We start from the raw sequence: 11,735 nt of genomic DNA, 5'->3' as shown, positions 1-11,735 counted from the left end.
ACAACGGCTGGTTCCAGTACAGTTATATTAAAAAAAAAAAAAAAAAAAAAACTCCACAAAACCAATACTGTATCTGAAGAATTCTTTGAAACCTAGCGAGTTTATGCTCTGTAGTTAAAAAGACACAGACACAAGAGTTTACATTTGCAATGAAATGAATATGTATAACAACCATGAAAATAAAGTTCCTATAGATCTTTGAATTGCCTTTACCTTTTATAGCTTGCTTTCTAGACTGCAAAAGCCTAAAGAGCAAAACAGTCTTATTCAGCTTCGTACCCTGAAGCCAAGCTCAGCCCTGACACAGAAGGCAGGAAATAAACTGATTCGGAAAGTCATTTGAGTGTGAACACAAAGTCTGCTCTCGTGGAGCTTATGTTTTACTGGGGAGACAGATGAATGGGGTAAGTAAAACTGATAGTACACTAAAGAAAAACTAAAGCAGAGAAGAGGAGTGAGCAGCATCAGGGTAGGAATGAGGCTGGAAATTTAGGGTCCCTGGAAAGGCAGCATCTGGCAGAAGCTGAAGCCAGTCAGAGTGAGCCCCTGGACGCACAGCAGGAACATTCTGGGCACCCGGAAGAGGAAGCACACAGGCCTCCTGTCTCAGGACCAGCCTGGGCAGGGCAGCTGGAGTGCTGAGAGTGAGGGAGGGGCCCGAGGGCGACCTCAGAGAGGTTCTGGAAGGGCACATGGTAAGGCCTTCGAGGTCCCGGTAAAGACTCCAGTTCTTAATTTCAGTGAGATGGTGCCTCTGAAGCATATGGACCGAGGGCTGGCAGAATCCCACATGTGTTCAGCAAGAACAGGACTGCCAGGGGCCTGCAGAGAAGGCACTGAAGCCGTCATGAGGACAGGGCCCTGCGGCTAGTCAGGCCACTACTGAGACACGCATGGTGGGGGATGATGGCCTAGGCCAACATGGACGGTGGGGAGATAGAAAAAAGTAGCTAGATTCTGGCTATTTCATGACAAGGTTGTTTTTTCTTTATTTGTGATAGAGCATGTGCATGTGAGAGACAAGGAAGAGCAACAACGAGAGAGAATCACGGTTCTCAGGGTCTGGTGACACCATGGTCTGCTTCCCTCCATCCTTCAGCCTGTCAGACCTTGGGTGCTCATACATGTGCCTGGTGGGTTTCAAGCTGACCAGGACAGGGATTCGAACCACAGTGTCAATGTTGGGTCTAGCTTCTCTTGAGCAGTGTATTACAGCTGTGCCATGGTGCTGGCCCAGATTTTGGATGTATTTTAAAGACAGAGTCAAGGATTTGCTGATGAATGTGAGTTTGGGCACGCACGCACATGTGCCCGGCATGAGAAGGGCCCCATGGATTGTGGCATGGGCCACTAGAAGAATGAAGCTGCCATTATCTGAGACAGAGCAAGAAGGTGGGATTAAGAGGTTTGGGGTCGGGGTAGCATGGTGGGAAAGGGGGTACGAGGAGCTCAGCTTGGATACGTTCAAATTGGGGTGCCTGGTAGACTTCCAAGAAGAGCTGTTGAGCAAACATCCACATATCTGAACTCCAAGGTAAAGCTGACATCACAGAGTTAGCGATCTACATACAGTGAAGCTTTGAGGATGAATGAGCTCACTAGAGTAAATGGAGATAGAGGAGAGGCCAAGGACCGGGCCTCAGAGAATCAGGGAGATGACAGAGCAGCACAGGAGACCGAAAGAAACAAGCCGAGGGGTGATCCTGAAAGGAGTGAAGGGAGTGAAGGGAGTTCTTTAAGGAGAAGTGATCACCGTATCAACCTGGCTGAAACGTCACGACAGCGAGGATTAAAAGGTAGAAAGTGACAGATTACCTGTCCAGAGAAGAAGGCAAAAAGAGAATTTAGGAACAAGCGTACACAACTCCTCCAAGGAATCTTTGTTGATCTGGGAAGGAAAAAATGGGGCAGTAACTGAAGGAAGAATTGGGGCGAGTGTTTTTTTAAGACAGCAGAAATGATACATTTGGATGCTATAATGGGAACGACCTGTAGAGAAGGAAAATCAGTAACTCAATGAAGAGGTGTTGGGGTGGGGGGTGTGGGAAAGGTGGGGTGCAGTGAGTGGCCAGGCAGAACAAGCCAGCGATACACAGGCTGACGGTAACTGTGCATCTCTCTCCCGCCGAAACCCAGCACTGTCAGTTACAGGGCACTGAAGAGTCAGTGCATGTCTGGCGTCATCCAAATCTATAGGGGCTGAGGGTAAAAGCTGATGACTGCTAGACTTGCTTTCCAACAGGAGCGTGTCACTCAGTACCTGCTCCATGGCGTAGGACGAACTAAAGGCCCCGCTGCTGCTGCTGCTGGAGCTGGTGGAGGAGTCTGCGGAGCTCCCTGACGGGGTCCCGCTGCCGGAAGTCTTCACTGTGAGCACCTGCTCATCAGAGAAGCCCAGTTGGTGGAGTAGCTTTTGATCTTTATTCACTGTCAGCTGCAAAAAAGTGGTTTCTTAATTATTGAGCGAGAAAGAAAGAGGGGGATCACATCAGGCTAAAGTGCCAAAAACTACCCGTTTAAACCTACCAGACTATCGTTCGTGAATATCTGTATATTATCCACGGGAGAACACAGCTGCTTGGCTATCTTCCACCGGACGCTCCCTATGGTTTCATTACTGTGGGCCTGTGAGATGAAAAGCGACACGCCTGTGAGAAAGTCATGCACTTACTCACCTGAACAGCCATTCGTGAGCACCTGCTACGTATGGCACAGCTCCAGAAGCCGGGACAGGAATCCCTGCCCTTGAGAAGCTTCCTTTCTGTTATGACGGAATGTTCCAGACTCCACTCCAGCCCCCTCGGCATCATGCGTCAGATGCAGCTCGAGTCCTTGTGCTGCGGCGTCCTCCACCCTCCCCATTCTCATTGTGCTCTACTCCCACCAGTCACCTTGCTTGCTTCTGTCCCTGGGATGCCCTCCAAGCAAACACCATTTACTCTGTCGCTTTGCTCAACTGTCACTACCTTGGGGAGACCTCCTCTGTTTTCTTATCTAAAATATTTCATACATAGCCATTGCCCTCTACCAACTTATCCTGCTTTATTCTTAAATATTCATTGTAACCCTTATCGCCCCATAGTGCCCTTCCATTTTGAGTCTTTATTTTAAATTTGTTTACCAGACAACTTTTAGAGTCCATGCAGCTATCTCAATCAATGCTGTTTATATGGAAAAAAGACCCCATGAAAAGGCTGCAGAGCTTAATATAAACGTACCTCTACGGTGAAGGTATCTTTGGTAGACTCATAGGTGACATTAAGAGTTAAAAGATGTCCATGAAAAGAGGCACCATGAGGTAGAATAGTTCGTGGGACAGAGTAAAAATCCTTGAAAGAGACGGAATAAGTCAGTAAGGCAGATATGACAGTCTTGCTACTAAACATGTTAAAACACACACCTGACACATTTAGTTAGTAATGTGACGGAGTCGCTTCAGTGAGGAGAGGCTTACCTCTATAGTGATCACATAGCGTTCTGCCAGAAGCAGCAATCTCTCGATTATTACAAGTTTAGTGGATCTGTGGATCAAAAAAAAAAAAGGTTCTTTATATCTATCTGCAATGGATTGCTGACTTGAGTGCCATTCTAGCCTTGTTTACCGAAGCCATGATCATAGTTAACACTTGCTAAAAATTTGCAGATTAAATTTCCCTTTCACCCACTAGGGAGGGAGTTCACCCATAGCTGTAGTACACAGATGAAAAACAGGGAGAAGTCTGTCCCTCTCTACAGTTCCCTTTTGTTTTTTCTTCTTTTTCTTTTTCTTTTTTCTTTTTTTAAAAAAACAAACTATATTTTAATAGTTCCATTAATTACATTAACAGAGTTCTTAATTCTTCCAGTGTTGGGGCAAGAACTGGAACTTTAAACAAGAAGTCTTTAGGAGGTATCTAAGTACTGTACAAAGTAAGAGAATTTTGAATGGACTGTTTTAGTTACACTTCAATAATAAATCAAGTCACAGACAGTATTACAAAATACCATACAGATGAGAGAATAATTCCTCCTCCCATAACTTGGAACAACTATGGGCACTAAAAAGTTCTTTCAAAACTAGTGAAATGACAGACACTATAGGTTGAGTATACACTGCCTGAAATGTTTGAGACCACGAGTGTTTCAAACATTTTTGTATTGGAGATATTCGTATATATATGAGATACCTTGGGGATGGGGCCCAAATCTGAACATGAAGTTCATTCACGTTTCACATACACCTTGTACGCATAGTGTAGAGGTGACTTTATACAATATTTCTGTATTGCAGCATTTTGACTGTGACCCATCACAAGAGGTCAGGAGTAAAATTTTCCATTTGTGGCACTGTGTCAACAGTCAAAAAGTTTCAGATTTTAGATTAGAGATGCTCACCCTATAACAATATTTAGTTCAAATTCAACTTTGGAATTAGACGTTGTTATTAATTCTATTTGGAATTTTTAATAAGAATGCTTTACAGTTATGTTTTTTTGTTCCTGTGGTCAAATATGAAATGATTCAGAATAAAAAACACTTAGTGAAGAGAAAAAAAAAGTAGACTCTTAAAGAAGTAGCATTTTAGATATCCAAGTCCGATAGCTAATAGATGCTTTATTTTATTTTATTTTTTTTGAGAGATTATTTTTTCTATGGGGCACGTGCGCTCACCAGAGAGATAAAGAGAGACAGAAAGCGAGAAATCACTCCATGTGGGGATGGCTACGCCACAATTCCTTCTCTTACATTCTCCTCTTGGGATTTTGGGCATTCATGCACATGTGCCCAGCATGAGTTTTAAGGCACCAGTTCCAGTGCTTGGACCATGGTTGACCATGTGGGAGTCCAGCAACGCAGCCATTACGCCATCTGCTGGTCCCCAAGCATTTTTATTCTGATTTAACAAGTCAGAATAAAAATGTAAATAAATCATTAAGGAAATAAGTCATAGAGATGGAGTACATCTTAAAACACGTAATTAGGAATTCCTGATGTGTACTCTTTTTTTTAGTCTTTCTTTACTTCTGTTTAATCACTGTACATCTTTACATTGTACAACATGATTTTATTTCCCAGAATGAATACTGTGCATATTAATCAAGTCAAAGACATTGCCATATACACTTATCATCATCATCATCAAAAGATAACATTTCCTTTTTGTCTGTTAAGTGTTTTGTTTATTCATGTATACTCTTTTTTTTCCCCAAGAACTATTTTATTTAACTTTATTTATTTGTTTACTTCAATTTGACCGGAGAGGGACAGAGAGAGAGAGAGAGAGAGAGAGAGAGAGAGAGAGAGAGAAAGTGAGAAAGCAAGCCGCCGGATCCGGGACTCGGACCACAGTCAGCCTTATGGGAATCCAGCGCCTTTAACTACCACGCCACTTGCTGGCCCCCTTATTCATGTATACTCTTAATGAAAGTCTAGTTGAGATATACTTTCTTTTTTTTGGGAGAGGTTTTCACTATAGGGTGCATGAGCTCACCAGAAAGAGAAAGAGAGAGAGAGAGAGAGAGAGAGAGAGAGAGAGAGAGAGTGAGAGAGTGAGAGATCACCCCCTGGGGGGAATGGCCACGCCGCAATCCCTTTTCCTCTATTCTCCTCTCGGAATCTTGGGCACGCATGCACATGTGCCGGGCGTTAGCCTAAGCCACCAGGTCTGGGACTCGAACCATGGTCAACTACATGGGAGTTCAGCGACAGCCATTATGCCAACTGCTGGTCCCGAGATATAGGAATCTGAAAATCACCTTAGTGTTCTTATCCTAAGTTAAACAAATTTAAGAGAGCTAAGTTTTAATGGCTTCCTTCATATTGATAAAGTACAACAATATAGTAAAACTTTTTCAAAAGGAAAAGGAATATCCCCAATTGGGGAAAAAAACTGAGTAATTACAGTCATCCCAGAAATAGAGAAAGACTATAAAGACATCTACCACTAGAGGGCAGCAGAGCGAGGCACAGAGAGCAAGCCCTTGAGCACCCCAAAGTTTCCAGGTATCAGCAACTTGGTGCTGTTTACCAGCAATGCAAGGCTCATAAAACTCCAAAGTGTTTTGCTTACTTCAATCTAATGTTCCTCAAAATGCAGTATTCTAGCTATGTTGAAGAACTAAACACTAAAGTCAGAGTTTATTGATAATACCTGAACATTTTTTTTTTTGAGAGATTTTCGGTATAAGGCCCGTGTGCTCGCCAGACAGACAGCAGACAGAGAGAGACATAGAGACAGAAAGCGAGAAATCACCCCCCAGGGGGGATGGTCACGCCGCAATCCCTTCTCCTCCATTCTCCTCTCAGGATCTTGGGCACGCATGCACATGCACCCGTTGTGAGTTTTAAGCCACCGGGTCCGGGACGCGAACCGCGGTCGACTACGAAGGCCCGTGTGCTCACCAGACAGACAGCAGACAGAGAGAGACATAGAGACAGAAAGCGAGAAATCACCCCCCAGGGGGGATGGTCACGCCGCAATCCCTTCTCCTCCATTCTCCTCTCAGGATCTTGGGCACGCATGCACATGCACCCGTTGTGAGTTTTAAGCCACCGGGTCCGGGACGCGAACCGCGGTCGACTACGTGGGAATCCAGCGACATAGCCATTATGCTAACTGCTGGTCCCAATACCTGAACATTGTAAACATAGCAATGTAAGAGACAATGTCAGTTCACAGCTTTCATACAAATACTTGAGGATAAAGTTCTCAAAAAATTATTCTGAAAAAGAATGTCCGTTAACATTTTAACTGATTATATTGTAATATGTAATTTTAATTAATGATCATGTTTCACTTCATTTTGCTTACTCTACTAATGCCTTGGATTTAATTATTCAAGGAGAAAAGCTGTATCTAAATATGTAAATATTTCAAGCTTAAAAAAAAAGACTCATATAATGAATATATCTTTATTTCACACGAAAGAGGGTAGTTAAGCTACATGGAATAAAGGTAGAATGAAACAAATGGAAAAAACAATGAAAGGACCTGTCCACTAAGCAGAAGGGTGGGAGGAAGAATACTTGGGTCATTTCATGATGACCTACATACATATCTTCAAAAGAGAAAGATCTGGGGATGGATGGAGGGGATATATAATTGCTTGCAAAAGCTATAATATAAAATGAGAAAATCAATAACGGAGCTCTCTCTAGGAAAAACAAAGATATAACTATTTTCTTAAACTGATAAACACTCCTGCACTGTGTGAGTATCTACCTCCCTTCGGTAGTCACTTACCTGTATGGAGACTGAACTGACGTTGCTACAGTTGGCATGGCAGTTGCTGTAAGCATTTTTGTTGCTCTGGTCACAGCATGTGTTAGGGTAGGGCCACCAAGCGCTGAACTGGCTGCCTGTAACATATGAAACAGTCACCTTATCTCAAGGTTTCTCAGCCTGGACTCTCAACACTGTGGCTGGAATACGTTTTGTGGTAGAGGCTGTCCTAAGCATTAGGCAGCGTAGGTGTGTTCAGCAGCATCCCCGGCCTCTCCACACCAGGCACCAGCAGAGCCCTTTCTACTTGGGACAACCAAGAAATTAGCAAATAGCACGTGGGAGGCAAAATAAGCCCCAGTTGAGAACTACTGATCTACGTAGGTTCATACTCATGGTACCTTCTACAGCGGCACTTGAACGCTTGAATGTTTTTTATGATGACATATATCGCAATTTGAGAAATACTGTGCAGATTTTACCACATACTCTCCACCAACAAGTTTAACGTATTGTCATTTGGAGCAGTAGCATTTTATGCTTTTGAAATACTCTTTATCAGATACAAAATTTAAAGACAAATTTCAGCTGAAACTGAATGTTTCACGCTTTAACCAGCATGCTGGAAATAAGACATCAGGAATGTACGTGAGATGGGATTACGATGGCAGGTTTCTACTGGACAAAGACCACCAGCACCACCTATGACTGAGGGTATTGCTGTGGCCTTTAGCAGCATTTATGGTATAAACTAGATGGAATATGGAGATGGAAAAGAAGCAGGGACTTGCATAAAATTGCTGAACAGAAATTTAAAAAAAAGAGAGAAATACTCTATTAAAAAGGTAGACTGTATAGTAGGTCTGTTTTCTAAAGACAGATCATATACCCCCAAACTGGGGGAAGGCGGAGTGGGGAAGAGAGGTGGTGGGAGAGAAAAGGGAGGATTTCCTATAAAGTACCTTCCACACAGCGAGCATCACGGCACACGTCTGTACTCTGTGCCGCAATATGGCACCACTGACAAGTTCGACAGAACATAGCCACGAATAACATTACACATGAGCTAAAAATAGAAAATTACAAAAGGCAAAAAAAACAAAGCATTTATTTCAAAGGTAGGTTAAATAAAATTTGCTACTCACCTCTAATCTTGTGTAGCAATCAGCAATGAATTTTTTATGTAAAGAGACTGAATCCTAGAAGTAACAGGTAGACGGACATTAAGATTAGGCTTTGGTATTTGGTTGTCACCACTATTCAGACAAAACATCAAGAAAACCATGCCAATTTCTGAGCATGCCAAGGATCACAACTTACCAATAAAAATATATACCTTTTTGCTTTTTCGTATATGAATAATTTCTTTTCTTAGATACTCACCTTCTTTAATCTAGGATTTAGGTTAATGTAACTATAGTTTATGATTAGCTGAATAGCTTCATTAGCAATTTCTTCATCAGGTGATTCCATGGCTATTTTCCAAATGAAATCCATTCCTATTAATTCCAGTTTTTCTACATACTGTCCAAAAGAAAAAAATAAATAAATCATACAAAGTTAAATGATACAGACAGCACACCAGGATCACATGACGGAGCGTTATTTTCTGTTACAGCATGAGTCCATACTTCAGTGTGGACTAAGTCTCCAAAACCGAGCTATGTATCCAAACAGTACTATACCTGGTAAGAAACTTAAAACCCAACCAACCACAGAAGCATAGGAATCGGAATAGGTAAGGGGATTGTCCTAACCCTAAACCTAAACCAGTCATCTACCCAGAGAGGCTACAGCAAATGCAGCCCAGGAGTGAGATGTGCACTATCTTTGTGGATTTTTCTTCAAAAGGAAATGGAGTCAAACAAGAAACCTGGGGTTCAAACTGGTCTTCCCAAAGTTCAGAAAGAAACAGTAAGGTACATAGCTTACGAGACCTTGTGAACATTCTTACCATCCCAGGAAGTTAGGCCCTGAATGACAAGGACTTAAAAAGAGAGCTAGTTTTTGCCTTCCTTATATTATTAGGTAATCTTCATTTTCTTGCTTCACAGTCTGTTCCTAAACTTTTCTCCCTAAATCCCTGCCTTTGTGACCCCAGGGTAAAGGTTCTGCTACTTAGGAATAGCAGCTGGTGTAACAGTTATGTTGCTGGATTCTCAAGTTGACCATGGTTCAAGGCCCAGACCCGTTGGCTTAAAACTTACACTGGGCATGTATGTGTGTGTGTGTGCCCAAAATTCAGAGAGGAGAATGGAGGAGAAGGGACTGCGGCATGGCCATCCTCCCAGAGGGTGATTTCTGACTGTCTCTTTGTCTCTCTAGTGAGTGCACACACCCTATATCAAAACAAACAAACAACAACAAAAAAACCCCCACACCACAAAGGTTCTGTTACTTTTTTAGGTAGATGTGAACTGCTGGGCCTGGGGAGTTAGAAGCTCAGATAGAACTTTCCCTATTCTGCATGCATCTAGCTCAACGCAGCCACTGGCTGCCCCAAGGTCAGCAAGAAGCCCAGAGAGACTCGGAAGGAAGCCACTCTCTCCCAGGCCCATGGGTGGAGGGCGCTGGCACTAGACAGGGAGCCTCCCCACATTCTCAGACATGCCCTGCTATCAGTGCAGAAGCCAGCAGCCAAGGAGAACCATTTTTTACAAAAAGCCATTTATTTCTGCAGAATATGAAAGTTGTACTAGATTATTCAAATTATGTAAATTTGAGAAAAATGGACTTACCAACTGAGCTCCTTGTCTCTTCAATCGATGATCGCAGAGATTCACGTTTTCAAAGAAAGTCTTAAATAAGTTAAAACCTGAAATTATAGAATGTTAGATAAATTTGTGCAATCCAAGTTAACACAGATAATCAAGGAAAAGGTTCAAAGTGGATAAAAGCTGAATCTATGAAACTCTTGCCAATCATTTTTTAAGAGGACTTCTACAGACTGGTAAATTTTTACCTTGAATCCTTTTGTACTGAGGAATTTCAAAACACAATTTGGCAATTTGATCTATCAGGCCATATGAGGAAGGCTTCAAAAAGGTCATGGAAAATGGACATTTTTGAGAAAAATCTGTATGGATTTAAAAAATTTGTGCACCAAAATAAACTCATACTTCAATTTCATATTGCACAAACTTTCTAAAGTTCCCTCATATAATATAAAAAATAATTACAAGATCTCATTTATGTAAAACAAATGTATTTATATATATGTATGTCTCAGTATGCAAGGAAAATTCTAGGATATCCCAAACTAGTTGGTTGCTTCTGAGAAGCAGTATTAGAAAAAAGGGAAGGGCCCAGCAGATGGCGTAGTGGTTAAGGGTGCTGGACTCCCACATGGCTGACCATGGTTTGAGTCCTGGACCTGGCAACTTGCTTTCTCACTTTCCCTCTCTTTCTTTCTCTCACTCTGTCCCTTCTCTCTGGTCAAATTAAAATGAATAAATAAAGGGAACAGCAGTTAGCATAATGGCTATGTCGCTGGACTCCCATGTAGTCGACCACAGTTCGTGTCCCGGACCCGGTGGCTTAAACTCATGCCAGGCGCGTTTGCTTGTGTGCCCATGATCCCGAGAGGAGAACAGAGGAGAAGGGATTGCGGTGTGGCCATCCCCCCTAGCGGGTGATTTCTCGCTTTCTGTCTCTCTGTCTCTCTCTGTCTGGCGAGCGCATGTGCCCTATAGCAAAAACCTCTCCAAATAATAATAATAATAATAAATAAAGCAAAACAATTCTTTAAAAAAATGAATAAATAAAGTTAATAAAATAATTCTTCAAAAAAAATGAGGGAAAGAATAGCATTTTAGTACTTAAGAAAGTGTTTTCATACCATTCATAGTGATTTCATATGACTCCAATTTAAGAATTTTCTCCTTGAAGAGCTGCTGCTGAACGTCACTCTCAAGATCATGCTGCCCTTTCGTAAACCATTCGAAACACATCTGTGAATTCAGATAGGTATTATCATATGACTAAAACCCACTTCAGGCAAACATATAACCCACAGAATAAAATAAAGATTATTTTTTAACATTTCAAAAATTTATATTGCCAAAATACCACTCAAAATGAAAATGCTTGGAATTCTGAAACTAAATGAAGCAATTACTAGCAATCTTTCCCTTAGAAACTGAAAATATATACTTTTACTAAATTTAATACTTAGATTTGTTCCATTGACATGTACTAGGCCCTCCAATGTGCCAGGCACTGCGGCAGGCATCGTCATATACTTAGTCCTGTCACAATCCCATGAAGTAGTTAATACAGAAGAGTAAAAAGAGATGAGGAAACTAAGACATAGTTTTAGAAATGTCAAAGCAGGTGTTCAAGGGACCAGCAGTTAGTGTAATGGCTATGTCACTGGACGCTCACATAGTCGACTACAGTTTGAGTCCTGGACCCAGTGGCTTAAACTCACACCGGGCGCGTGTGTGTGCATGCCCGCTCAAGATCCCGAGAGGAGAAAGGAGAAGGAATTGTGGCATGGCCATCCGCCGGGGGGGGGGGGGGGGGGGGCGCCTGG

The 11,735-nt window shown here is 42.3% G+C and overlaps 1 protein-coding gene across 2 annotated transcripts in view; it reads right to left on the bottom strand.

The window, feature by feature from the left end:
• The window catches only part of USP24 (ubiquitin specific peptidase 24), a gene marked incomplete at its 5' end in the record, with an annotated part of 162,154 nt that overhangs the window by 81,051 nt on the left and 69,368 nt on the right, over positions 1-11,735 (bottom strand). For both annotated transcript variants that reach the window (XM_014586891.1, XM_027770887.1), the window contains 9 exon segments: positions 2,261-2,434; positions 2,527-2,625; positions 3,219-3,329; positions 3,455-3,521; positions 7,223-7,338; positions 8,347-8,400; positions 8,585-8,725; positions 9,940-10,016; positions 11,040-11,151. In XM_014586891.1, coding sequence (XP_014442377.1) covers positions 2,261-2,434; positions 2,527-2,625; positions 3,219-3,329; positions 3,455-3,521; positions 7,223-7,338; positions 8,347-8,400; positions 8,585-8,725; positions 9,940-10,016; positions 11,040-11,151 — 951 coding nt within the window.

The sequence above is a fragment of the Tupaia chinensis genome, unplaced genomic scaffold, assembly GCF_000334495.1.
Source record: "Tupaia chinensis unplaced genomic scaffold, TupChi_1.0 Scaffold000165_2, whole genome shotgun sequence".
Classification (NCBI taxonomy): Eukaryota; Metazoa; Chordata; class Mammalia; order Scandentia; family Tupaiidae; genus Tupaia; species Tupaia belangeri.
Note: the sequence above shows the minus strand (reverse complement) of the source record. Positions and strands in the feature narration are given on the sequence as shown.